The following is a 27744-nucleotide window of genomic DNA, read 5'->3' as shown; positions in this document are numbered from 1 at the left end:
CTACTACTCTCTACTTTCTACTACTCATTCTCTACTACTCTCTACTCACTCTCTACTACTCACTCTCTACTACTCTACTTTCTACTACTCACTCTCTAATACTCTCTACTACTCACTCTCTACTACTCACTCTCTACTACTCTCTACGTTCTACTACTCGTTCTTTACTACTCTCTACTATACTCTCTACTACTCACTCTCTACTTTACTACTCACTCTCTATTCTCTACTACTCACTCTCTACTCTCTACCTCTCTCTACCTCTCTCTCTACTACTCTCTACCTCGCTACTCTCTACCTCTCTTCCTCTCTACCTCTACCTCTCTCGACACGCACACATATGCACACACACATATATATATATGCATATGCATTTATATATATGTATGTGTATATATATTTATATATATAAATACATATATAAACACACATATATATATATATATATATACATGTGCATATCTATATAAATACAAATATAATTGCATGCATACATGTACATATATGCATGCATATGCATGTTATGTACATAAAAGTTTGAAAAACACTAATAAAAGCAAAGCTAGAAAAACACCTAATTACAAATAGAATTGCTTTAACTTAAACGAGGGCGAGACCTATTTCATTTTCAATGCTTGTTTTTAGGTCTCGTAGAGAGACCTATTACTGTTAAACCACAAAATTACCTAAAGGCGGATTTCTAACAGTTCACGCGAATCACGTGACCTAACAAGCACGAGCATTTCCCCACATGAAAGGCATCAGCTTCCCTCCCCTAATTATTCACTTCACTTTTCACGGCCACAGGCCGTGACCCGCATTTCAAATCCCCCCTGCATCAGCCTCCCACAGGCTTCCCTCCCCATGACTTCAAAGGCTCCCCCAGCGTGCGCTCGGCCGGCCTCTGGCATTTCTCCTCCCCTAATTATTCACTTCACTTTGGCCGCCTCGACTAGAAGTATCCCGGAAAGCAAACAAAGCTAAGTTAATGATCACCTCCTCCAGTCGCTCACTAATAAGCATTTTAGAAGCAGAGTGCACAATATTTCAGCGGTTACAAACTATTGTCATTTCTTCACCACCGAGGGGGGAAACTTTGCTTACCATCTTTTTAAAAATATAACTAAGAATCCAGTTAATGTAAAAAAGAGCGAAAGGGGCGTATCGAGACCATCAACCTCAGAGAGGGCTTCTAAGCTTTTTAAATGTACATTTCCAAACTTTTTTTTCCTAGGAGATTTTAATCCGTCTCTTTTTTGTGTGTAAAATGCGTGAGAGAGCTTTAAAGAGGAATAACCCATTAATTGTTTTTCTTCTTTTCATAAAATAAGGCATTTAAAAGAGGAGGCTGTGGCTTTAAGTGAGACAGAGGTAATTGCCTCTCTGCAGGCAGCCAGATAAACAGCTCGCCCGGCTGGTGCCAGCAGCAGGCAGACTGTGTATTATCAGCGCTCCTCTCCTGAAGAGCACCAGGACCTCCTTGGGAAAGGGGGGAAAGGCTTTTAAAGCACAACTTGAAACTGATCTCATTTCAAAGAGCGTCAGAATGCCAGGCCAAAGAGGAAAGGAAAAAAAAAATGTGCTTTACTCCCACCCTCGCCAGGGCCCCCGCGACACAACTAGCCTCTCCAAGGCGGTTTCCTGAAAGTTTCTCAAGAAATAAACACATAAGAAAACACAACTCAGTTTTTAGGCACAACGGGCTTTTACTTGTGTGATTCCTGTCGAATTCTGAACACCAAGGTCTTCCCACACTCGATTTTCGTGCATAAAAGGAATCATTTATTTCATGCGTTTTCGTCTTTGTACCCCTAAAAAAGAATCAAACTTGGGTCATGTTCTAGGCGACCAAAAACGGATGGATTTAGAACCCTTATTAGAACAGAAAAAAATGGCCATTTCCCCTTTCAAAAATTACAATAAAATGTTTTGGCCCCAAAGCATAAAAGTTTATTTCGCATCATCTGCCAGCTACTGCAGAGTCTCCAGGTTTACACTTTGTCGAGGGCTGCTGTGCGGTGTTATTTCACAACTTTCAAAGGAATGGAAGCGCTAGATAGACTGTGTACTCTGTACATCTGGCGTTACTGGCGGGCTTCTCTAAAGCTAGATTCGTCGGCAATCGTTTTCACTTGATCGACCCAATAGATTTTAAACGGGTATATGTAATTATTTTCCTTTGTACTTTTTTTAAATTTAAATAAATCTATCTATACCAATGTGATGTCTAGTTAACGTGGTCCACACTATAGAAAACCTCAAATAATTATACAGAAGATATTTGTCATTTTCCTACCCACCCGCCTGGAGCCTGAACACATCAGATGCTCACTCCTCATTTGCTCAAAAATATTTTCATAGCTACCCCCGAGCTTTCTTCCCTCCCTCCAGCCAGTAATGACTGGACTCCCTCCTGCCACTTGGACATATGGGCACGCTCTACCTTGGCTTCCGCCTCACTCTCCTTGCCAGCCCCTCTGCCCCTCACTCTCCGTGCCAGCCCCTCTGCCCCTCACTCTCTGTGCCAGCCCCTCTGCCCTTCACTCTTCGTGCCAGCCCCTCTGCCCCTCACTCTCCATGCCAGCCCCTCTGCCCCTCACTCTGTGCCAGCCCATCTGCCCCTCACTCTCCTTGCCAGCCCCTCTGCCCCTCACTCTCCGCTCTCCGTGCCAGCCCCTCTGCCCCTCACTCTCCGTGCCAGCCCCTCTGCCCCTCACTCTCCTTGCCAGCCCTTCTGCCCCTCACTCTCCTTGCCAGCCCCTCTGCCCCTCACTCTCCATGCCAGCCCCTGTGCCCCTTACTCTCTGTGCCAGCCCCTCTGCCCCTCACTCTCCGTGCCAGCCCCTCTGCCCCTCACTCTCCTTGCCAGCCCCTCTGCCCCTCACTCTACGTGCCAGCCCCTCTGCCCCTCACTCTCATTAACACTCATTCTCAGACTCTATAACTCGCGAGTCAGCTTGTGAGGTAAGTGAGTCAGGCTGATCATACAGAATCTTGGCTCCTCTGCTGGGGGCGGTGTTCCATCTCCAGCCCTCACCCTCACACCCCTCACCCTCACACCCCCTCACCCTCACACCTCCTCACCATCACATACCCTCACATCCTCTCACCCTCACACACCCTCACCCACCCTCACACCCCCTCACCCTCACACCCTCACACCCCCTCACCCTCACTCACCCTCACCCCCTCTTCCTCACACACCCTCACTCACCCTCACCCCCCTCACAACCCTCTCACCCTCACCAACCCTCACCCTCATACCCCCTCACCCCCCTCACCCTCACACACCCTTACCCTCACACCCTCATTCACCCTCACACCCTCACCCACACACCCCCTCACCCTCACACACCCTCACTCAACCTCACACACCCTCACCCACCCTCACACCTCCTCACTCACCCTCACACCCCCCCACTCACCCTCACCCACCCTCACACACCTTCACAACCCTCACGCACCCACTCACCCTCACACCCCCTCACCCTCACACCCCCTTATCCTCACACCCCCTTATCCTCACACCCCTCACCCTCACACCCCTCACCCTCACACCCTCACCCTCACACCATCACCCACCCTCACTCACCCTCACGACCCTCTCACCCTCACACACCCTCACCCTCACACTCCCTAACCCTCACACACCCTCCCTCACTCACCCTCACACACCCTCACCAGCATAGCATAACAAAACCTAGCATAGCATAGCAAAACATAGCATAGCATAACAAAACAAAGCATAGGATAGCAAAACCAAACTTAGCATAACAAAACAAGAAATAGCATAGCAAAACACAACAAAGCATAGCATAGCATAACAAAACACAACAAAACATAGCATAACAAAACATAACAAAGCATAGCGAAACAAAACAAAGCATAACAATACACAACAAAACATATCATAAGATAAAACATAGCATAACAAAACAAAGCATTGCATAACAAAACATAGCAAAACACAAAGCATAGTATAACAAAACACAGCATACATAACAAAACATAGCATAACAAAGCATATCAAAACATAACATAACTTAGCATAACAAAACACAACAAAACATAGCATAACAAAACACAACATAGCATAGCATAACAAAACAAAGCTTAGCATAGCATAACAAAACATAGCATAGCATCGCATAACAAAACATAGCATAGCAAAACAAAGCATAGCATAATAAAACACAACAAAACATAGCATAACAAAGCATAGCAGAGCAAAACATAGCATAGCATAACAAAGCATACCAGAGCAAAACATAGCATAACAAAGCATAGCATAACAAAACATAGAATTGCATAACAAAACATAGCATAGCAAAACAAAGCATAGCATAATAAAACACAACAAAACATAGCATAGCAGAGCAAAACATAGCATAGCATAACAAAGCATAGCATAACAAAGCATAGCAGAGCAAAACATAGCATAGCATAACAAAGCATAGCATAGCATAACAAAACACAGCATAGCATAACATAGCATAGCATAGCAAAACATAGCATAGCATAGCATAACAAAACATAGCATAGCATAACAAAACAGCATAGCATAGCATAACAAAACAAAACATAGGATAGCAAAACAAAACATAGCATAGCATACAGCATCACTCAGCACCACCACAGCATCACTCAGTGGCACCCCAATATCACTGAGCTCCACCACAGCATCAATCTGTGCAACCATTCAACAACAACTGGTTCAAATATGTTATCTCAATGTTTCAAGCTTTATTACAAATGTAACAAAAAGATGTTAATATTTGACATATGTTCTTGGATTTTCGTCACAATAAAATACACTGAACATAATCTTCACAAATGTTATTTACAAAAGTTTAAGCTATTGCCATTATAAATTACAATAACTTTTATTTAAGTATTAATTATTAAAAAAAATAAAAACCATTGTTATTTGTAATATCAATACATGTAAGTCGCGTAAATACAACACATATTGCATTATAAATGCTATAGGTGTCACATTTGCGAAAGTTATAACTATTGGCATGGTACATGACAAAGCTATTAATTTCGCTATTTTCAAAAACAAAACCTAAATAAAAAAAAATTCATTTACAATACCAATAGCACAAACTTTCCTAATACGAGACCTATTGCATTGCAAATGCTTGTTTTTCTTTGCGGTGGATTTAAGGATACTATTTACTAATTTCCTTTATCAGAAACTAAAGCCTCACTCACATTGGTGAGAAGGCATTCTATATTGGCAATATCTACTACAAGTCCTTATTGTAAAAAATGAATCCTGCAAATTTGAAAGATGTCGCAATTATTTTAAACACACTAAAAACTTTGACTGATACACCGTTTAAAATCAGTTTTACTGATACATACATGCCAACATTTCAGGACAGGGACGTGGGAGATTTAAAATTTTAAAAATGGGATAATGAAAATTCCCCATTGACTTCTAATGTAGAAAATGCAATTTCAGGCGGGAGACAGCTCAAATAAAGCCGTTTTTGTTGGTTTGAAAAATCGGTAGTCTCCCGCCTGAATCGGGTGTATTGGCATGTATGCTGATATAAATCTAGTTAAATGTTTGCGACAATTGGTAGCAGCACATACGGAAATGCAAATTCAATTTTTTGTATTGGAAAGTGATATATTATAACCTACAGCAGCAGGACGTCCTGCGGTTTTACGCTCACGTTGGTCTGTTCGCGGTCTAGTTCTTTTACTGGAATTCTCTGCTGTAAACAGACCTACAAAACAGCTAGACTAGGCAGCAACCTTGGCCAGTTTAGCGGCCATTTTAAGATCAGGCTGACCCTTTATGTCGTATTTCGAGAAACTGAAGGATCTATGCCTGTCCTTCGTATGGTCGCCTCACGGGCATTCTCACCCATGCGCACGTGTGGTGCTTGGTGTCATGGCTGTCGCAGTTCGTGTTGGTCCCCACACTTTGCTCACGGCAGGCAGAACAGGGATCAGGTGTCTCTCTGGTTCAGCTCCTGATAGCATCCCCCGCGGACTGAGGCCAGAGAGGTTGCGAGAGTTGTTGCAGGGCGCTGAGGATGCCACGACGCAAGAGAGGCAAAACCAGTCCCCGGCGGACCGCTGCGTGCTGCTGTTCCCCGGCCAGGGTAGCCAGCACCCGGGCATGGTGGGAGGGAGGGCCTTGCGGTACCCTACAGTACGCGAGATGTTTACTACAGCAGAGCGGGTGTTGGGATACGATCTACTGCACCTCTGCCAGCACGGACCCCGGGAACAGCTGGATAGGACAGTTTACTGCCAGCCTGCCCTCTACGTCTCCTCCTTGGCAGCCGCCGAACGACTCAGCCAAGAGCAGCCCGAGGTGAGCCCAGTGCGTCTGCCAGAATTTAAGTATTGACACATTTAAGTGACCACGAATTGCCACATGAATTAAGTGATCGCGGAAGGTAAAACAGCGCAATTTGGACTGTCAAGGGCAGAAAAGTTAGAAGTTCCATCAGGGATCTTAACTTGTCTGCTGTGCAGTGTTGCCAAATTTCGAAACCCAGTCAAAGCCAAAGCTGTTAACTTCTAGGTCAAAGTAAGCCCAAAGGAGCCAGCCCTAAACCAAAAGCACTCAAAGCTGTAGGGCTCAAATAATCCAATCATAGGCTGTAACAAACATTTAGAAGCATAATCTTTAATGCACTTTAAAAAGTGCAATTTTCCTATATCAGAAGGCATGCCGTACAATGCAAGGGAATCCTTTTTTGGACCACGCACAACCTGAGCACAGGTATTTCAAGCCACTCGTATTTTTTTAATGTCCTCATTAGCACTAGAGGAGATCCTTGAAATACATGTGATCAGGATGCTGTCCAAAAAAAGAATCTTTTTTTGCGTAGCGCCTCGTATATCTTCAGGTACTCTCAATGTGTTACTTACCTCAGTCACATGACAGCGCCTTGAAATGCTTAAGCTCAACATGTGTGCTGTGCAGTAGAGGTTGGCAAATGAAGTAAATAAGAAGTGGCACTTCGTAGTTGTCAATCCAAGGTGGTGTAATACCCCAATAGAGCCCTGAGGTTCCCTGGTCTGCTGAAGGCGGCGACCGTCCCCTGCTGTGGTCGTCCTGAAGTCGCCGAATCCTGTGCACAGCATTCAAAGTGCTTCATGACGACAACAGCAGCACGAGACAACCTAAGAAGCAGCGTGACAAATTACACCGGCAAGGTCACAACATATCTCCTTACTTTATAAACAAAACTAAAACACAATAACCCAAAACATATAGAAAAATAACTCAAACACAATTTCCACAAGCATGTGACCACCAACATGGAAAACTAGGAGAGAACTCAGTTTTTCATATATGACATACACTTGGCTGAACTATAGCCACACACCATATCCAAATGACAAGAAATGTACTTCATTGCGTAATCGAGGAAAGGAGCGTGCAAATCCAAGTGCCGCGAGTAAGATTTGTTTTTTTAAGACAGTTCCTTCTCAGATGCAGTGCTTAATAGTCTTGGTGAATATCCTGGAAATGCGAAACTCATGTGAATGCATAGATTAAATCGTTGCGAACCGTGTGTAAGATTGGCCTCAACAGGATAACAGGAGACTGCAGTAGTAGAGTTGATTTCTTCTTTATTAAGATGCAGACATCAGAAACCCCATCCAGAACTGTCAACTGACAGGTTCACAGTCATCCTTAGCAACCTACAGATTTCATGTTCCATAGTGACAAGGTAACATTCTAATAAAGCAAGACACTACATCACCTTCCCCCAATATACAATAAAACTACAGCATAAACATAAGCGTAAAACAAAAAGAGAAAGCAGCATTTCAAACATTACTTTGAGGTTTAAGGACCTTACACAAAATCTTGCAGGACGACTAACCGCCCTACGAGGTCTCCAGTTTCTATCTTCAGAATTTGACACAGATGAGGAAACGTTGGGATCAGATACAACACTGGGATAACATTTTGAAACTCTGTTAAGATTCCACACTCTGTGGTCATTGGTTTTAATGGCATAATTAAAAACTTTTATCACCTTAAATGGTTTACTAAATATTCAAACAACCTGTGCTCAAGCGAGGAGACTTTATCATAACCAAGTCCCCCACAGAAAGAACAGTTTCTTTCACAGCTGTACAGTCATCAAACCAAACCTTTCTCCTCGCCAGCATCTGCCTCTGCTTCTCTTTCCATCCTTCCACACCCCCAACATCATCATCAATGAAAGTTCTCTTGGTAAATACCCATGAAGGACAAATCTCAGTGTTCGCCACTCTTGCCTTGAATATACGAAAAGGGGAAATCCCTGTAGCAGAAAGTGGAGTAAACCTATACGCTCTGACTTTTTTTCTCATGAGTGACTAGCTCCTAGTTTAATCCTGACACATTGGTTTGCTGCAAAGTCTCCTTCAAGACTTTCACAAACCTCTCGACAACACCTTGCTTTCAGGATGGTTAGGAAGCTGCTTTCTTATGCTTGATACCTCTAGAAGACAAGAACTCTTCAAATATCTTAGAGGTAAATTGGACGCCATTATCCAACAACAAAGAAGATGGGAAACCGTCCCTCTCGAACAACTCATCCAAAAAGTCAATAACAGTCGACTCCACAGAGTTCACAACCTTTATCTCCGGCCATTGTGAGTTCATATCCAAACAAACCAATACGTACTGATCACATGCATTCCTTTTGCCTGGACCCAGAATGTCTATAGCAATGTCAGACCAAGGCCCCTCAGACTGCTTTCTTGTTACCACGGGTTGACTCCTGCACTTTAGTATCCTATCACTACAAGCACACTTTCTAACAACCCTCTGTACATGAACATCAACACCAGGCCACCAATAAGCTTCCCTAATTCTCTCCTTGGTCTTGACAATTCCCATGTGAGTGGCATGAGCGCTCTATAGCAACCGATCCCAAAGATCACAAGGAGGAACTTACTTACTGCCCCTCAAGAGAATGCCATCAACAACAGACAACTCCTCTTTGACCTGCCAGAAACCCTTCTTCACTGTATTCTTTTTTTCCACACCACTCACCCAAAGCCATGGTGACAACCTTTTGTGACAACTCATCCTTCCACTCATCCTCAGAAACAATTCCCTCGCTAATAAGATAGACATCCACTTTTTCCTCAAGTTCTTCCCCACAGGACCATTCACCCTCACCAGGAACTGCAAGACCATCATCAAGGACATCACCTAACATAGATAGTCAGCCAACATGTAGCTAGCCCCAGGAAGGTAGGAAACCATAAAATCAAATTCCTGTAGAGCCACCACCCATTTTCTAATGCGGTGAGACTCCATATCAATGCCTTTCCTCAAAAATACTTCCTTCAGTGGTTTATGGTCAGTTACCACAATGAATTTACAACCCCATAGAAACTTTTGCAACTTGTGGATGGCCCAGAATATAGCAAGAGCCTCCCTCTCAATGACTGAATAATTTTACTCCACATCTCTCAAAGGTCTAGACAAAAACAAGATGGGTTCCTCCTCATCACCAGCTATCTGAAGAAGCACATCACCAAGACCCTTAGAACTAGCATCAGTCATGAGATAAGATGCTTTCTTTGGGTCAAAGCTACCTAGATCAGGAGCTTTGTTCAAAAAAGAATTTCACATTTTTAAATTCGTCATCACAGGACTTACACCTTACAAACTCGCACTCCTTCTTTAGAAGATTTCTCAAATGTTCTGTAACGCCAGCAAAGTTAGGAATGAATTTATGCTAGAGTTCAGCCATTCCTAAGAACTTTACAAGTTCAACGTTATCTTGAGGAACTCTAAGATCGCTAATGGTATTGACAAGAGCCGGTTTTGGTTTGATACCATTTGTGGTCAATACATGCCCTAGATATTCAATCTCTGCCACATCAAATGGCACTTGTCCGCTCTTAAGGTCAGACCTGCTAAACATAATCTTCCTAGAACCACTCTCATCCTACTATCATGCTCGTTGCTGTCAACACCAAACACAAGGATGTCGCCGGGGTAGATTTTCACACCATCCACACAAGATTCGCTCCATAACTCTCTGAAAAACAGAGGCAGCGGAAATGAGACCAAAAGGCATCCTCAAAAATTTAAAGGTGCTGAACGGTGTCATGAAGGCTATAAGATCGTGAGATAATGGATGTAGTTTGACCTGATGATAGGCGGAGGTCAAATCGAGGGAGGAGAAATGTTTTGCACCACCTAGTGAGCACAACATTTTACTAATGTTGGGTAGGGGGTAATGGTCCACTACCACCGCTTTATTGAGCTCCCTCAAATCCACACACAGCCTGGCCTCACCCTTGGCCTTATGGGCCATAACAATTGGAGAAAGCCATTCTGTGCCTTCGACTTCTTGTATGATGCCATTGGCTACTAACTTATCAAGTTTGACCCTCATGCTTTCCTTTGCTAAGGGGGGTACACTCCAAACCTTAGCCACCTTTGGAACCGAATAACACTTAACCTTGATGTAATGCATGCAATTCTTGAGGCACCCAAGTTTTCTGTCGAACACCTCAGCAAACGCTTTGACCCAAGTTTTCCAGTCATCACCAACTTGATTAACAGACGGAATTTCCTTCAAGCACACAGAAGGATCTTTGTGAGGGTCCAAGAACACGTGCAAGTCACGTTGATGGAACCAGCTTATGAGAGAATCACCCTTCATGGACTCATACACCTTTCTGGGGATGATACTATCCTTTAAATCAATTGTTCCCCAAAAGTATCCCAAGAGATCAATTATTTCTCTGCCATACCCTCTTGGTCTTATATCAGGCTTAGACAATTTAACTTTCTTCATCAGATGTTGTTCAAAGAAAGACTTGGCAATTAGTGTAACTTTAGCTCCTGAGTCAAATAGCCTCTTCACTGGTGTATCATTAATTAGTACCATCCCCATGGGACCATTACTACCAGATCCCTTGATTTGACAAATGTTTACCTCCTCTAACTCTAAATCATCTTCATAAAGATCTACTTCTCTGATTTCTTGCGTCCACAAACATTACATATAACCTTCCAACCAGAGCAACCTTTGAAATCAGCCATATGTCCAGGATTACTACATCTGTAGCACTTGCCAGAGAAAGGTTTGGAAGAAAGAAGGTTTGTTCTCCACCTTAACAGGGATTTTTTTTAGTCACATTTTCTTTGTCAACTACCTTTACACCATTACCTCCACTCTTGTTTGGAGGTTAATTTTTCCGAATTGTTTCAACACAAGCCTTAGAGTGTTCATGAGTCTTGGCTATGGTAAGAACCTAGTGTAGTGACAGATTGTATTTCTGCCACAAGATGTCCCTTGCTTTATCGATACTACAGCCTAACATGAATTGATCTTGGAGTCGTTCTTCCAAAGAAACTGCACAATTGCACGTAGAAGCAAGTTTTCGTAGTTCAGTAATGTACTGCTCCACCGACTCATCTTGTCTCTGCATCTCTTCCAAAATGATACCTTTCGAGAACGGTGCTAACTTTTGGCAGGTAATGTAAGTCTGTTTTTTTTTTTTACCGAAATCGCGAATTAATTTAGACCCATGGCATCACCATCCGAGAGATTAGGAAGGTACTCGGACACCTCTTGCCCCTCTGAACCTAAGCAATGCATTGAAAGTGACATTTTCCTTTCAGCACTTCACCCAAGGTAGAACTGGCCCCCCAGGGGAAGATAAGAAAAAGGGTGGAGCTGGAATGTTTTGCATAGTGAAAACATTTGAAAAACAAAGTCACAAAAAAGAAAGATGACAGCAAAAAATATCTATAGGAGCAGCAGATACAAAAAATGTACCTATGTCATAGAGACAATCAGTGTAGACAAATAATAATGTAAAGAGCCATTCACAACAACGCAACATTGTAAAAGGCTCCTGAAGAGAAATGTCAGCTGTGTGCATCAGCGCTGCCCTTTCCTGAAAACTTTTATAATGACCCACAATGTAACAAAAAGGAAAATTAAGGCTGTGTGCAACAGCGTATATTCCTTCGTGGACACTTTTATATCAACCCACAATGTAATTGATAAAAATAGATGTGTGCATCAACAGTCAACTTCTTGAAACAGCTAGAGAAGAAGAATTAGAGCAATCTACATTGAGAAGCCATACCGTGACAACTTTGTGTAGATCCGTGATAATTTAGACGTACAGCAAACCATAAGGGTAGGCGAAATAAGTAGCTGTGCACGTCAGCGCTGACACACCTTAAAAATCAGAGAAGTGAAGGAGTTGTGCGCGTCCGCAATGAAAAGCCATAATGCGCTTATACTCCATAAGACATTTGAAGAAGCTGTGCGCATCAGCGCTGAAACTCCGTAGAAGACAAAAGAATGAAGAGGCTGTGCGCGTCAGCGGTGAAACGCCTTAACGCGCTTGTTTCCCAAACTAAAATGGTAGCAGCAAAGTGATGTCACGTGCTAATGTGTGTCAGGGTATGGTTGCGGGGCAAAGGGTTGCAGGCCACTAGCTTAGCAACGCATCAGCCCATGCAACATCAGGTGACGAGCGTTGTCAATGACGTGGTAGACTCAAGTGACTTCTGCTGAAGATCGCACTGTGGATCTCTTTGCGCGTCTGGGCGAGTCTCGGCACGCAATTCCCTCATGCGATGCAGCAAGGCCCCTCAGACTGCCCTCCGTCGGTGTTTCAAGAGACACCAGGAATGGCACTAAACCTTGATACAGAGTGAAAGACGCCAATCGTCCTCTCCTCCGATCCAGACAAAGTTGAACCCGATACAAGGATGGAAGAGTCTTCTGCAGGATGGTGTGTTGGGGTTTCTAGACGGTAAGGGCTCGTCTTCATATACTCCGCTCATTGCCAAATGTAAGATTGACCTCAACAGGAGCACCGGAGACTGCAGTAGTAGAGTTGATTTCTTCTTTATTAAGATGCAGACATCAGAAACCCCATCCAGCACCGGAGACTGGTAACTGTCAACTTATAGGTTCCACAGTCATCCTTAGCAACCTACAGATTCCATATTCAATAGTGACAAGGTAACATTCTGATAAAGCAAGACACTACACTGTGGTAGCAAATTGCGAGTGTAGAACTTAGGTTCGTACCCAGCTATGGTGGGATTGCAGGCAAATCGTCGCCAAATGAAGTAAATAAGAAGTCGCACGTCGTAGCTGTCAATCCAAGGTGGTTTAATACCCCAATTTAGCCATGAGGTTCCCTTGACTACTGAAGGCAGTGACCGTCCCTTGCTGCAGTCGTCCTGAACTCACCGAATCCCGTGCACGGCATTCGAAGTGCTTCATGACTGCAGCAGCACGAGACCACCTAAGAAGCAGCGTGACAAATTCCACAGGCAAGGTCACAACAGCAACCCAACAATTTATCAGGGAGATCCACACAAAGAGTGGTCTCTCGCTCGAATCCTGTGCGCGAGCCAAGACTTGAAAATTACTGCCAAGTAAGTCATGCGACAAACATATTAGAATATGGTAAGGTGTTCCGAATTTTACAAAGTGTATTTCTTTAACACTCAGAAGCTTTACACCGTAGTCTATATTGATCATTGTAGTGAAAACAAAGTAAACGCTTTCAAGTGCATCGCATTTTTTACAATGCAAACTGTTACGTCGCATTCGATAATACCTTAATGAAAAGTACTTATAAACGCTTTAGTTAACATTCTGACACTGTAAATGTAGGTATTCTTTCGCAGAATTCCATCTCTCAATGTGCCAGGTACAATTAAAGTACACTAAATGGCAGTGTTGGGTTAAATTAATGACCGTAGAAAGCAGTGCTTACTGATTCGGTTACCAACAGACTCTAAACATGAAACGGTCGCATCAATAAAACTGTACCGCAGAACTTATTGGAATTTTAAATCCGCTGCGCCTCCCAAGAAAACAATGTTCACATACAGGTCAGAGAAATATTAAAAAATGAGATAAATCTCGAAAGAAAAGGTATAACTGTGTTTCCTTCCCTTTTTCGGTGCTGACTTTTAAGCCCGATCGAGTAGTTGGTAGGAACATATTGATAGATTGTCACACGATTGTAGGGTTAAGTGCGATGTTGCTCTGTTTGTGGGACGTCACATCATAGTGCAAAAAGACAAATTGATGGACAGAATGCAGAACAATGTCATACAATCACCCCAGTACAGAGATCTGGGCCTAAATCCATTGTTGTTTTGCTCACCATGCCATCCCAGTTTGGACCCAGCATTATGCAAGTCGGTCTTGACCCTACGCCCAATGGGAACAGTCCAATCTGAACTGCCAGGCCAGGTCCTCCCAGGACCGGAAACAAGCAGACGTGGGTCCCGTGCTCTCCATGACCCTGGAGTCAAGGTATTCTGGCTAAAGAGGGGTGAAACTCCGAAACCGGTCCTAGGATACTTGTTTCCAGTCCAGGGAGGACCTGGCCTGGCAGTTCGGGCTGTTCGGGCTGGACTGTTCCCATTGGGCACAGGGTCAAGACTGACTTGCATAATGCTGGGTCCAAACTGGGATGGCATGGTGAGCAAAACAACAATGGATATAGGTTGATTGGCAACGTGGACTGTAACAGGAAAAGGCGAGGGTCGAGCGGGAGATCCCATGTGGGCACCTCATGAAGACACAAACTAATTCGGCGCCAAAACGGCTGTAATGCCGAGCAGCTCCAAACTGTGTGTAAAAATGACCCCTCCTTGTGCACACAGGGGACTGAATAACGCCCATCCGCCATAGACATACCCTAGTGTAATATGTGCGGTGTAAATACTTAAATTGGATAAGCCAAAAATGCATGGACACTGCCGCACCCCGGGGGCTGGCGATGGCTTTGGCCCAATCATCGTCGGTGAGTTCAGGTATATCTGCTTGCCATGCAAGCCTTGTCTTGTCCAATGTGGTGGGTGTATGGGTCATCAGTGTCTGATAGACCTGTTTGATCTTGTGAGGTCCTAGGTCTCCTGTGAGCAGTCGCCCCTCTAAAGGTTGAAACTCGGGGAGGAACTCTAATGTATGGAGCTGGGATTAAAGTTCGTGTCAGAGCTGAAGGAATTTATAGAATTATGATTTATGTAAATCAAAATCGGTCTGAAGTGAAAAGATTTCATTGTGGTGGCATGCATTACATTGCCAAGGGTCAATATCCCGACACGGTCCCACCCTCTGAACCCCGTTAATATCGGCACGGATCAGAGATATGTATACAATGTAATTTTTTGCCAATTTGCTGTTACTTACCTTCAGGATTCGTTTATAGAACAAAGATACGGCATGCTCATGTTCATACACAGAATCTCATTTCTAACATTGTGATAGAAAGAACAGCTAAAAAAAAAAACTGAGACGAGGCTTTATCGTTGCTATCGCCGTAGCCACACACAGTGAACCTCTTGCCAATGTCCAATAGGAACTCTCCTTATATTTTCATAGCCAGAAAACAGACGATATTAGTAGAATCTTTAACCTTGTTATTATTCATGTGGGTCTGCAATCCCTGTATAAAACCATCTTTAATTAAAGCACCTGTTGAAAGAAAAACGAAACGCTGCTATTCTACCCTGTTTTTCTAGCTGTACATTGACAAAAATGAGATTTATGGCAACATGATTTTTTTATGCAATCCATGGGTAATTATAGAAAAGTTAGAAACTGTCTCCATGTTTCTACTGCACTTTTTTTTAACTAACCTGTATTAAACTACTTCTAATATCTTTTGCTAAAAAAATACCTGATCTTTAATTTTGCGTTAGCCATTCTATTTTGAATTTTCATGTTTGTGAACACGCACTCTTTCATTAGAAAGCCTCACCACGGTTAACTGCTCACCAAAAATAACACCCTCTATTTCTACCACATGGCCCAGCCTTCTATTCGTCTAAAATATTGCCTGTTAACAAGCTGCACATCCTTCTTATGGCCTCTTCCTGACGCCTTCACACAAACTTCTACAGGGGTGAAGTAGACCCTGCCCGCCTTACCTGCTCTCCTTCCAGCACCAATGTATTTTAAGCGATTAAACCACTAGCCCTTCATCAAGCATTTTCTGATGCCTCGTCTCCATTGACAACCATTCAAACCCATAATGCTTTAAATCTATGGCCATCCTCCCTCTGTAAAAAAGCAGATTGCTGATCCTTCAGTCCTCCAGCTACCATCCTGTATCGCTACTTCCTTCCATTCAATATTTCATTTGCTTTTCTATTGATTCTTTTAACCTACCAGATCCACTGCAATCTGGGGTTTGCATATTTCACTTTGTGGAAACCGCTCTTGTCCACATCTCCAATCCTTTCCACCTCTGCCCATCACACTCACAATTTTTTTCATTTTGCTTTACCTCTGTGCTCCGTTGGAAGTTGTTGGTCCACCATTAGGTTTTCCAGATAAGACGATAAATTGGTTAATCTGTACCTCTAATATTCAGGCTTCTGGCAAATGTTGTACTCCGTTCAACACCCCTGCAGATTGATAAACGCAAAGTTTTTGTCTTGGTACCACTCCTATTTGCCTTTTCTGCCCCCTCCCTTGGCAACATCACCCCCTCCTTTCGTTTCTTGTGCTTTCAATAAGCTGCCGGCAGTCAGTCTGGCTGCATAGGTACGGTATGGTACTCTGCTCACCACCTTTAAACTCCTCGAATGCAGAAATCCTCTATTTTCTTTGCCTCTACAAATGTAAGTCCAAACTTTAGTTGCACAATTAAAGGATTTGGCAGATGGATTAAGAAGATCATTGGTTGTCTGCTGGCCTGATTTTTTTCTTTCAGTTTGGCCTATTCATGTATAGTTTATTATCTTGAGTTATAAAGTTGTAACTGTTCTGAGAAATGTGATGAGGTAAGTGCCGAGACGCTTTCTTATGTGTTTGAATGGGACGGCTTTCTCCATTTCCCCCTCAATTACCCTACCCTCTATTACCCTACCCTACTCTCCACTTCCATCAAGCCAAGTGAAGTGGGAACAGGACAGACTGTGATGGTCAAGAACACAGGAGTTGCCAGAGGACTTTGCCACAAAATATTGTGGAGGGATGAGGATGAAGGAGAAATTGTACTTCATTGTGTTTTTGTTAATGTAGTTCTGTTCTTCTCACATAAAAAGTATCCTTAATCATTATATTTATACTAAAAGACAGGCTTGGAAGTCTCCAGCTCAACTTTCTTCTGTTCCTGTAGCAGGTCAGGATCATCCTCTATTTTCTGAATAGGTTTGATTGATTAGCAGGAGCAAAGGAGGCCCAGGCACCTACTTCCATCTGATGGAAGGCATGATCATTTAGAATTTCTGCAATGTGGCTTGTTGTACCTCTTGTTTTTTTTTATTTAAAAAATATTTTCCTATTCCATTTAAAAAACAATAAATACTAATAATACACCCTGTAATCCAAAGCAAAGTGGGGCATTTTCCAGAATGAGGGGATAAAGAGCACGTTTCTGTGGGCGATGTTCCTAGGACCATACCCATAATAACAATGTAACTTGAACTGCTTACGAAAAGATATATTGGTAACCATGGTTGTTGGAACTTATCTGGAACGAAGATGTGTGAAGCAGAATTATTGCACTTCTTGACCCATGTGGTTGCCAGCCATCGAATACCTACTATGCCCTATGGAACTTTTACATTTCATGAATGAAGTGTTTGAACATTAAAAAACAAAGAAATGTTAAAGACAATGGAAGAAATGCTGCTCAGTCATTAGTGGTGTGACTATTAAAATGTCCTTCACCAGCGTCAGCTGATTTTTTAATAAATGCTTTGCATATTTATAATGTACTATTTTGTCCTATTCATGACATGTTAAACCCTCTATCCTCATGTAGGCCATCGAGAAGTGTGTTGCAGCTGCTGGTTTCAGTGTTGGAGAATTTGCAGCTTTGGTCTTTGCTGGCGTCCTAGACTTTACAGAAGGTATGCTAAGAATACTATGGGCAATTCAGTTCGAGGTAGTATCTTTCAGGTTTGCAGTCTTGAAGCAGATATTTAAAATTGTGCAATTTCACAATAGTTTATAGTACATCCTAGAAAACATAGCAGCTTTTTAGCAATTTATGAACACATTATAACAAAGCATCTGTGAGTTATTGAAATCACAATCCAAGCGTAGCAATAAGGTACAACATTTTCTAAAAATGCACCATGAAATGTATTAATTATAGGTCTTCATTACTAATATGGTGAAAAATTGCCCCTTCCTCCATGTACAGATTCCCTGGTGCCACAAGTGTCAGCATAGCACTTTCTCTTTCATGATGCTTGCAACAGCGTGGGAAACCGAGCCTTGCTCCTCTCACCTGTGCCCCACACACTGTGCAGACCAAGCTGACGTGTAGCTGCTTTCCTCCATTTGCTCTCCTGCTCCAATGCTTCTCAGGGTGTGCCTAGTCTGAGAGCCTTGTGTGCCTTCCACCCACTTCTTCGCGTTAAACTGAGAAGCCTTGGACTCCGCTCCCATGACCGTTCTGTATTGAGGCAGTTTTTAATAAAGCTAATTCTGAGTCGGAGCGGGGAGAATCTTCTTGGCACTGGACTTATGAAGCTAGGTGGCAGCTAATAGAAACTGCTCTGCTAAGAGATTGGCTCGCCCAAAACTCTGGGTTTTACCAGGTTAAGCATACTTCAAAGCTAGTAGTTCAGATCAGTGGAGCAGCTGTGCATAACGAAACCCAGTCCAATTCACATCTGGTTACCTGCCACCTGAAGTCAGCAGATATAACACATGGGTTTGTGCGGGGTCACTTATGAGACCAGATTGATAGTCCATATATGGCCCGGAGAGGACTGCTGAATCTGACCAAACAGTGAGTTACTTAAATGGCAATCAGCTAAACTCCTTGAAGACCTGGATGATAGAAGAATCACAAGTCTGTAATACTGCCATCTGTGAATTCTTCAAAAACATCTGATTGCTTATCTTTGCTGCAGGGGCAATGGACTTCAGTCTTTATATAGTAGTCAGAGCTTGGAGGATCCAAGTGCATGAGAGGAAGAAAAGAAGATCTAGAGCGGTGAGGGTGAAGTGGGATCTCTCGCAGAGTTGTACATATGTCCAGAGTGGGATCGCACAGCGTATTCTGTAAAAGTGATCTGCTTCTCTGGGTGCAGAAATGAGGGCACGAGAGGCTTGACGTTTGATCATGTGAGTCACACCGTATTAACTGTCCATAAACCTCATCGCTTGCTCAAGTGGCTGAGAAGATGCAGATAAAAAGGCTGTAAGAGAGACCCTTCACCCTGGTCTCTGCAGGCACTATCATGAAGGGTACCAGTAGCACAGCCTGTTGAGGGCATAGTTTGTGTTTCAAGTTGAACTGTATATGGGGGAAGAAGGTAGTGAAGACTGATCCTGTAAGTGTGACATCCTTGAAGTCTTCACAAAAAATCCAGATTTTAGTAGGCTAATTACTCGCAGGTCAGTGTCCCATTTTCCCTTATCTTTCTTTTTCTGTAGTTGCAGTCTGTGTGCCGTCCATGATATCTATTTTATGATTAATTTTGATATTTGGGTGCTTAAACTTTTTTTTTTTAATGCTTTGTACCCCCATCTGGAGCGCAGTTTCATGAATGACTGATTTGCTTATTGAAGGTTTCATGGTGCAATTGTCTGCTGGCTTCCAGGTCCAGCCGTCCTGTAACATGTTTTTTTCTGTGCTTCTAGCATTGTATGCAGTGAAGGTACGTGCTGAGGCAATGGAGGAGGCGTCCCTCGCTGTCCCCAGCGGAATGCTCTCTGTTGTTGGCAGTGCGCAAGCGAGATATAACTTTGCCTGCCTTGAGGCCCGCGAGCACTGCAAATCTCTAGGTATAGAGAGTCCTGTCTGTGAAGTTGCAAATTACCTGTTTCCAGATGGCAGAGTAATCGCAGGACACCTTCAGGTAAATCCTGTTTACGCATGTGTTTATAATTCCTTTTGTTGTAGTAAACCTGGCAGTGGAACATGGTCTGGAATATTAGAATGGATTCATTCTAAAGAAACTGAGCACCTGAAGGGGAGGGAAAAGGATGAACTAGAAAAGAATGCAACCTTAGTTTTATTTTGTTCTACTGCCTTGGTTATCAAAGTTGCTGAAAACTTCGACCCACTGCATTTAAGAAATGGCAGAAGGAATAACTGACAACGAGTGCAGGAAGGTGCATTTGAAAGCATGGAGGGTGAAGTGTTGTAAGGATTGCCCAAAGTTTGAGGACTGTCACAACGCATTATGGATGAGGAATTTATTTACATTGAAACTGATACAGCTGTATATGATGAATAAAGCGTTGGGCGAATGCTTAGTTTTTATATATGTTTTACACCCTATAGTTTACCGCACATATAGCCATATATTTCTATCTTCAAGAAGACCTTTTAGTTTCTTTAATACCTTCTGCCAGTATATTTTGTAACTCGTGGATGGGAAATAGTTGTACATTTTTCCACTCTTTGTCCCACTTTGAGCTGTGGGTAGGCTCAGGTTAGCAGCTGTTCGAATACCAGGTGGGGGTCTCCTTGCTACTCGTCCTCGGATACTGAATTGTTAAGTATATTGTTTCAGCAGAGAGATGTGATAAAAAAATTATTTTGAAGGACCATTTTTTAAAAGAGACAGTTGAGCAGTCTGTGAGATGCTTGATTTTATGAACATACAACTTTGTAGCACAGATCTGCTTCATAACGTTGCATTGTGAATCTTTCCAAGTTCTTCAGAACTATAATGCAATTATGAAGAATATTAGATACAAAATAGATATCAAAAGCAAACGGTATAGCTTCTTTGTTCCCACTGTTGAGTTGATAGGAAGTGATGTAATTCGAGAGGCGGAGACTGGCAACAGTGCACCCTTACACATCATTTTTTACAATACCGTTGGCTGTACAACAGTAAACTGTTCTTGAAAAACCTTTCAAACATAATTTCTCTCTTCTTTTGAAGGGGTGAATGCCCTGATGGCCTCTGTCAATTGGGAACCTACTTTGTTAGTGGAATTTTCCATTTTTAACCATTGGCTGTTTTGTTAATTCATTCGTAGCCTGTAAGAGTGGCGATTCAAACGATCATTCTAGATGTATGTTCTCTCTGAATCTTGTACATATTGAGCCCTCATTTGAAACCTTGTATCATCGACTGAATCCCTGACAGTCAGTGGTATAGACCCTGGACCTTGTCCGCCCCTGCTGAAGTAGCTCAAAGGCATCACAACATCCTCTTCTGAAAATTGTAGAGTGACAACCACTCCTGAAACTCGCACTTTCTACTATGCCTTCCATATTTATACTAAATAGGCTGTACCCCATGCGTAGCTTAGATGCTGGCTCATTGACTACCTTGGAACCAGAGACCAACTCCTATTACTGCACTGAGATACAGAGAGGCATGACTTTGGAATATTAGAGCTCAGAATCAGTTTATTTGTTATAAAATTGACACATTTTTAAAATACCTAATGGATATATCGCACCATAAAATGCCTTCTACAATATTCCTTAATCTTTGCTGTTTCTAATTTATGACTGTTGATATGTGTCAACATGCAGCATGCCTAATTTAATATAGATAAAACTCTAGAAGTGCCATCTGCAATAGTCGCAGCACGGCATATTTTAATTTAGCTTTAATACACTGGTTTAGGTTCTTCTTTTGAGAAAAGCTGAGTACAGTATTTCTCAGTTTGGAGAATCAAAGAATCATTGAGTGGGCTTTCTGCAAAATGTAATCCATGTGCACACTTTCTCCCTATTGTGTAAAGCCAATTTGACTAAATTAACCAGTTTTGAGCATCAGATTATAGGTATGAACAATGCGACTAGTGTCATTTGATTATTCCTGTGTTACTGGTGAACCAAGCTATCTTTCAAAATGTTGCACCGAAGAGTTAAAAAAAAGGCTGTACATGAGGGGCCAGGGTTCCATATTTTGTATTTTCGACAGACTGATTAATCTTGTACTGTCAAATCTGAATTTAGGGCTGTAAAAACCTAAATTGTTTACTTTGTTTTTAAAATACTTGTTTTTTGCACAACCAAGACCTACAGATAAAACAAGGAAATGGAGCATTACAGTATACACTTAACTAATTGTATGTGCTAACACAAGTACAAATGGACTAATTGGTAGGTTTACTGAGGCAGTCAATACGCACACAATTCCAACACAACGGTCGGTCACACAAGTTGCAGTACACCCAGTCTGTTCATGTTCGGTCATGCTTTGGTCTGAATTGTTCAGGGCGGGCAATCGTCGGAGTCTGTAATGAGCTGCAGCAAATCAGTCACAAGGGGGGACCAAGAGCGCATGAAGACCCAGCACACGTGCTCCGGGATAAATATAATCAAAGGTATGCAATTCCTGGGAGGGAGTGTAACGGGTCAGATATGTAGGAAACAAAGGTAGGGGGATGGTTCCTTTTGGAACTAGGGCCCTCACACACCCGTGTGGGTGTCATGCTTTCGTTATAGGTCTTGCTCCTCGTCGGACCAGGGCTGCAATGCCCAACGGGCACACTCAAGGGGGCTCTTTATTATAGGTCATTTGTCCCAATGTGTATGTAAGGTGCAGGTGTAGGGCGCTGTGTGTAGATTGGTGAAGGTTAGTGTGAGAGTATAGTGAATTAAAATAAACTAAGCAAATATGCTTGTCCAATTAAAAACATGGTAGCCAACAATAGAGACAATGATACCTGGTGACCAAAAAGGAGTTAAAAGGTCGACATGTTTCTAACCGCCATGGAGTTTATAATGATCAGGGGGCAATTCGTCAGGACCGGCTTTTAAAGAGTTCCCAAAAGTTTCGGGTTCATGCCACATGTAGTAGTGCTAACTTCAACTGACACAAAACGTTAGCATTTATCTTCAGACAGCACAACTATACTTAATGTTCTACGGACCTTAAAGGCTTTGGAAACAAACATTAGAAATATATTGCTGGCATCAGAACATTCAAGTCAGGGCCCTACATAGCTCTGCTGTCAGAGTCCACAGCGTGCCTATCGCACAGATTGATACCCATCGCTTAGATCACACTTGACAGTATGAGGCCTTGGAAAGCAGAGCTGTAACTCAGGTTACACCTTGCAACATACTATTGATTGTGACAACCAAGGACCAACAGGAAACCAAATGAGCCCTGGCAAAACTTTTCAATGTAGCACTTTGTTGCCGGCTGCCTTGTCTAGAGACAAGGGGGCATATTTGGTTCATGCCAGCACGCCCTGCGGAGAAAGGAACTCCCAGGCCTGCAGCTCACCAAGAAAGAGCCAGGTTAGGAGAATGCCCTGTCCGGCTGTGTTGTCAGCAGAATTGCGCTTCAGGAGGCGCATAACTCCTATGCCTCGCTGAGAGCTATGCTGCAGGTTGCATAGATCTTCTGAATATTTGCTTTTTGACAGCTGAGCTATAGCACGTTTCACAGACCGCACAGGTTCAGGCCTTACTAGCAGATATATCTTTCAAGTAATGCAGAATGTACAAGAGTTGGCTTTAGATAGCAGTGCTACATCCAATGCTACACGAACCATACAAATGTTTGTTTCACACAGTTATCCCTCAATTTATCAAAGACCTATACATTTTTCACCAGACATTAATGGTGCTGTCACTGTATGCTGAATGTTCGCGTTCAGGCAACAGACAGCAGATCCCTCTGTCAGCACAGAAGCTGCCCGTCTAGGGCATAGTAGCAGATCTACCTCCTATATGATGTAGAATAAGTTACACGTTCAGGCCTCCGGTAGTAGCACTGTCTCACAGGTGAAGGCCTCAAATAGCAATGCAATCTCTCAGGCTAACTGATCCAACGGCTTGCGGCCTTGGACGGCTTGACTATCCCTCAGTTTACACTGCTCCTATTACAGGTCTGAGTAAAACTAAGGTAGAACAATACATACGTTACTCTGTTTTCTTTAGGTGTCATTATCTGGGACTTTCTCAGGTCCCAGGTGCTGGTTTGTCTTTCCAGTCTTTATTCTGCAAGCCTGTTCTTTGATGGATGCAGTGTATCAATGAATTTCAGTATTCATGTATCACTTTCAGATCTCGCCTACGGACAGTTTTAGCTATCATTGCCAAACAGGCCTACTGTATCTAATAGAGGCTTTTTGTGACCGCCCATGCTCATGACTGGATGGCTTTCTTTTCTAGCTCAGTTTGCTACTCATGATTAGATAGTTTCCAACCCTTTTCTTGTTTGTCATTTCAGTTTCACCATCTTTTGATTGGATGAGTTGTATTCTTTCATTGTAGTGCATAAAGGACTAATTTCTTACCCCTCTGCGTCTTACCTTGCATTTCACCTTCCATAGGGTCCCTGATCTCTTTATAATGTAAAAAACACCCAATGCTTCCAGTGGCGGCTGGTAGAACTTTAAGGGGGTTTCGGCATCTGTTATATGCTTTTAACGTGTGGGAGCTTTTTACTTTAGTACATCAGTTTATAGATCACTATAATGAGAGGCATTTATTAAAACTGGTAATAAATGCCTCTCACTATAGTGATATCAACTGATGTCCTAACGTGCAACGCTTCTGCATGTAAAAAGCTTACAAGAGACCACAGCACTTGTGTTCAAGATGCATGCATCCTGAGCTCCCATATATATATATATTTTAAATTATTTGTATTAACAAAATCACAAAGAAAAACCTCTGGAGACAATGGCTGCTTTCACTTTTGTCATTAATACATTTCCATACTTCAAAATAATAAATACAGAATATTATTAAGGGATCCACTTCATCCTGACCTATCAGGGGGACACAAATATCTCCACGATATCCGTTCCAATTCTCCCAGACCTTCCCCCACTTTCAGGACAACCCCTGGCAACATAAACCGACCTCTCTCTGAACATGCACCAATCCAGGTCTTCCATCCACTTCTCGACTCTGGGTGACTGGCTAGCTCCCCACAGCTGAGCAATGTTCTGCTTGGCTACTATACATGCCAGCGTCACCCATTGTCTCCCATATACGCTCAGATCTGTGGGTTCCCAAACATTCAAGATGCACCTGCGGGCCTCCGGAGCTCTCTCTATCCCCAGAACGCCTCCCAGCGCATCGTGTATCTTTACCCAGTATTCCTGTATCTCCGCACAGTGCCACAAAATATGCATAAAGGTTCCAAGCTCTCCGCACCCCCTCCGACACTCCCCATTCGAACCAGACGGGGGCCCGTGACATATGACCTGTGGAGAATCTTCAGCTGCGCTAGTCTGAGTCTTATCTGTATAGCCACCACCCTTGGGGAGGAGACCGCCTCCCTCTAATCCTCGTCATCCAGTTCCATCCCATCCGCACTCCACTGTGTCCTAATAGTTGCCAGCGGGTCCTCCATATTGTTAATACGTTTTTAGGTCTCGCCTGTCGATGCGCATGCGCATCGAGCTTGCGAGTCTATGGTGGCTTATCCACTCTTTATCCAACTTGCAAGGAATCGTGGCGATTCCTTGCAGTGCACGAGAAATTTAAGCTCAATGCGCATGCGCATTGAGCTTAAATGCGCGTGCACATGCCCCCAGCCGCCTGCCTTGCCTACTCTCTCTCCCCCAGCTCCGCCCCCTCACTTCTTGATTGCACGGCCGCTAGGCCGTGCCTCCCCTACTCTCCTCCCCCCTCCTCCTCCTACTCTCCTCCCCTGCCTGCCTGCCGTGTCGCACCTCTCCCCTCTCCGCCCTCTCCCCTGCCCGCCGTGTTACGGTGAAAGGCTTGGAGCTAAGAGAGAACGCACTAAACCAGCTTCTTTACGCCCCCACTGCTGTGTGTGGGTTTGGTTTACATAAAGGCTTTACACTCGATGGGAGGCTTGTTAAGAAGTGTCGAGCAGACTCCATTAGCTGACATATCGGTGACGCGTCTACAGATTTATGTGCTAGCTGCTGGCCTTTTAACAAAATCGTTGCTGTGCTTTCAGCATTGGCGGCTGTCTCAGCTTCTAAAACCTATTACTTTCGGTTTCATCATTGCTCCGGGGGACCTGCTGGACTGCAGCCGCCTGGGTGTTACCGAGCTGCCTGCCCCGCTGCCTTCCTGGGCTGTTAGCATGTAAGTACCGAGGGAGCTCTCTCTGCGTGTCCGTGGCACTGCCGCGAGACAACCCATACCAAACAACCAGCCTCCTCAATAACTCCAAATGACTTCTGAACACTGCCTCGCTGCATCTCCTGCTGTGCAGCACGTAATCGTTATCTCCCGCCGTGCAGCACCACTGGTATCCCGCAGCCTCCCAGCACTCCGTGGCATGAGTGACCCCGCGTACCTGTCATACTGCAGCACGCCCTGGACTTCACTGTTCTGAACGATACTGGGCACTGCTCCTCGCGGCGCCCCCTGATAAGCTACACATGTGTATGCTGTGCTGGAGCATGGGTCCAGATTTCTGAGCCATTCAGACTTTGCTGGGGCCCTTTCGTCTGCAATGTCTCGAGTAACTCCTAGGAGGTCTACACACAACGAGGAATGAGCTGCTCTTGTTTGCCTCAGCCATTCATGCTCACCCCTCTCAGCACTATACAGCTGTACCCCTATCTCTAAGCCTTACCTGTGCTCCGTTTCGTTGATCTTCCGGGTCATCTCATCCTACTATTTTCATTGGCAGTTCATGTTTCATTTATTTCTAGTTCTGTTGGATTCCGCCTGCGGGGACACCTGGTATGTACCCTGTTACTGCGCTCTACTTCCCCTGTAGTTTGTAAGCTCCACCCTTTCTGCAGTTCATGACTTTCTCTATAGTTCCTAATACTTCCATACGGCTCATTCTTTCCCTTATAGACTGTTTCCCACTCGTGCAGTTGTTACTCATTGCCCCTGCAATTATTGCATTCAGCTCTAAATGTTCTCGTTGAACATTCCTGCTATTTTAGTAATTTTTTGGTCTTGGCCCGCTCCTGGCCCTCTCTGCGCAACAGTCTTCCGTCACACTGCTGCCTTTCTTGTGTGTTCACAGTTCGTGGTGTCCTAGGAACGCACTCACCTTTGCCAAGTGCGCACCCTATTGCACCTGTGTCTTTGTAATGTCTCGCCCGAGGCCTGGAAACAGCCAAGCCAAGCCAAGCCTCTGTTCTACGAAAGCGGATTGTGCCACGTCATGATCACCCTCACCCTCACTCACCCTTACCCTCACTCACCCTCACCCTCACTCACCCTCAACCCCTCACCCTCAACCCCTCACTCATCCTCACTCTCACTCATCCTCACTCTCACTCATCCTCACTCACCCTCAACCCCTCACCCTCAACCCCTCACCCTAACTCACCCTCACTCAACCTCAACACCTCACTCACCCTCACTCACCCTCAACCCCTCACCCTCAACCCTCACTCACCCTTACCCTCACTCAACCTCAACCCCTCACTCACCCTCACCCACCCTCACCCTCAACCCCTCACTCACCCTCACTCACCCTCACTCTCACTCATCCTCACTCACCCTCAACACCACACCCTCACTCACCCTCAACGCCTCACCCTAACTCACCCTCACTCACCCTCACCCTCACTCACCCTCAACCCCTCACTCACCCTCACTCACCCTCAACACCTCACAATGACTCACTCACCCTCAGACACCCTCACCCTCACACACCGTCACACACCCTCTGCGTAACAACACCTCTCACACCCTCACTCACCCTCACACACACACACTCACACTCACGCAACGTCACACACCCGAAGCCTCACACCCCCTCACTCACACTCACCCTCACACCCCCTAACCCGCACACCCCCTAACGCTCACACCCCCTAACGCTCACACCCCCTAACAATCACCCCCTAACCCTCACCCCCTCACTCACCCCACACCCTCACCCCCTCACTCTCACCCTCA

At 44.0% G+C, this 27744-nt stretch overlaps 1 protein-coding gene across 1 annotated transcript in view; it reads left to right on the top strand.

Annotated features, from left to right (window-relative positions):
• Positions 1–5598: 5598 nt before the first annotated feature.
• Positions 5599–27744, top strand: part of MCAT (malonyl-CoA-acyl carrier protein transacylase) — a 53898-nt gene continuing 31752 nt past the window's right edge. Inside the window, exons 1-3 of the mRNA XM_086922225.1 lie at positions 5599–6337; positions 17767–17854; positions 19602–19819. Coding sequence (XP_086778351.1) covers positions 5813–6337; positions 17767–17854; positions 19602–19819 — 831 coding nt within the window. The 5' untranslated portion in view covers positions 5599–5812. The remainder of the gene's footprint in view (positions 6338–17766; positions 17855–19601; positions 19820–27744) is intronic.

Source organism: Lissotriton vulgaris, chromosome 1_1 (genome assembly GCF_964263255.1).
Source record: "Lissotriton vulgaris chromosome 1_1, aLisVul1.2, whole genome shotgun sequence".
Lineage (NCBI taxonomy): Eukaryota > Metazoa > Chordata > Amphibia > Caudata > Salamandridae > Lissotriton > Lissotriton vulgaris.
Note: the sequence above shows the minus strand (reverse complement) of the source record. Positions and strands in the feature narration are given on the sequence as shown.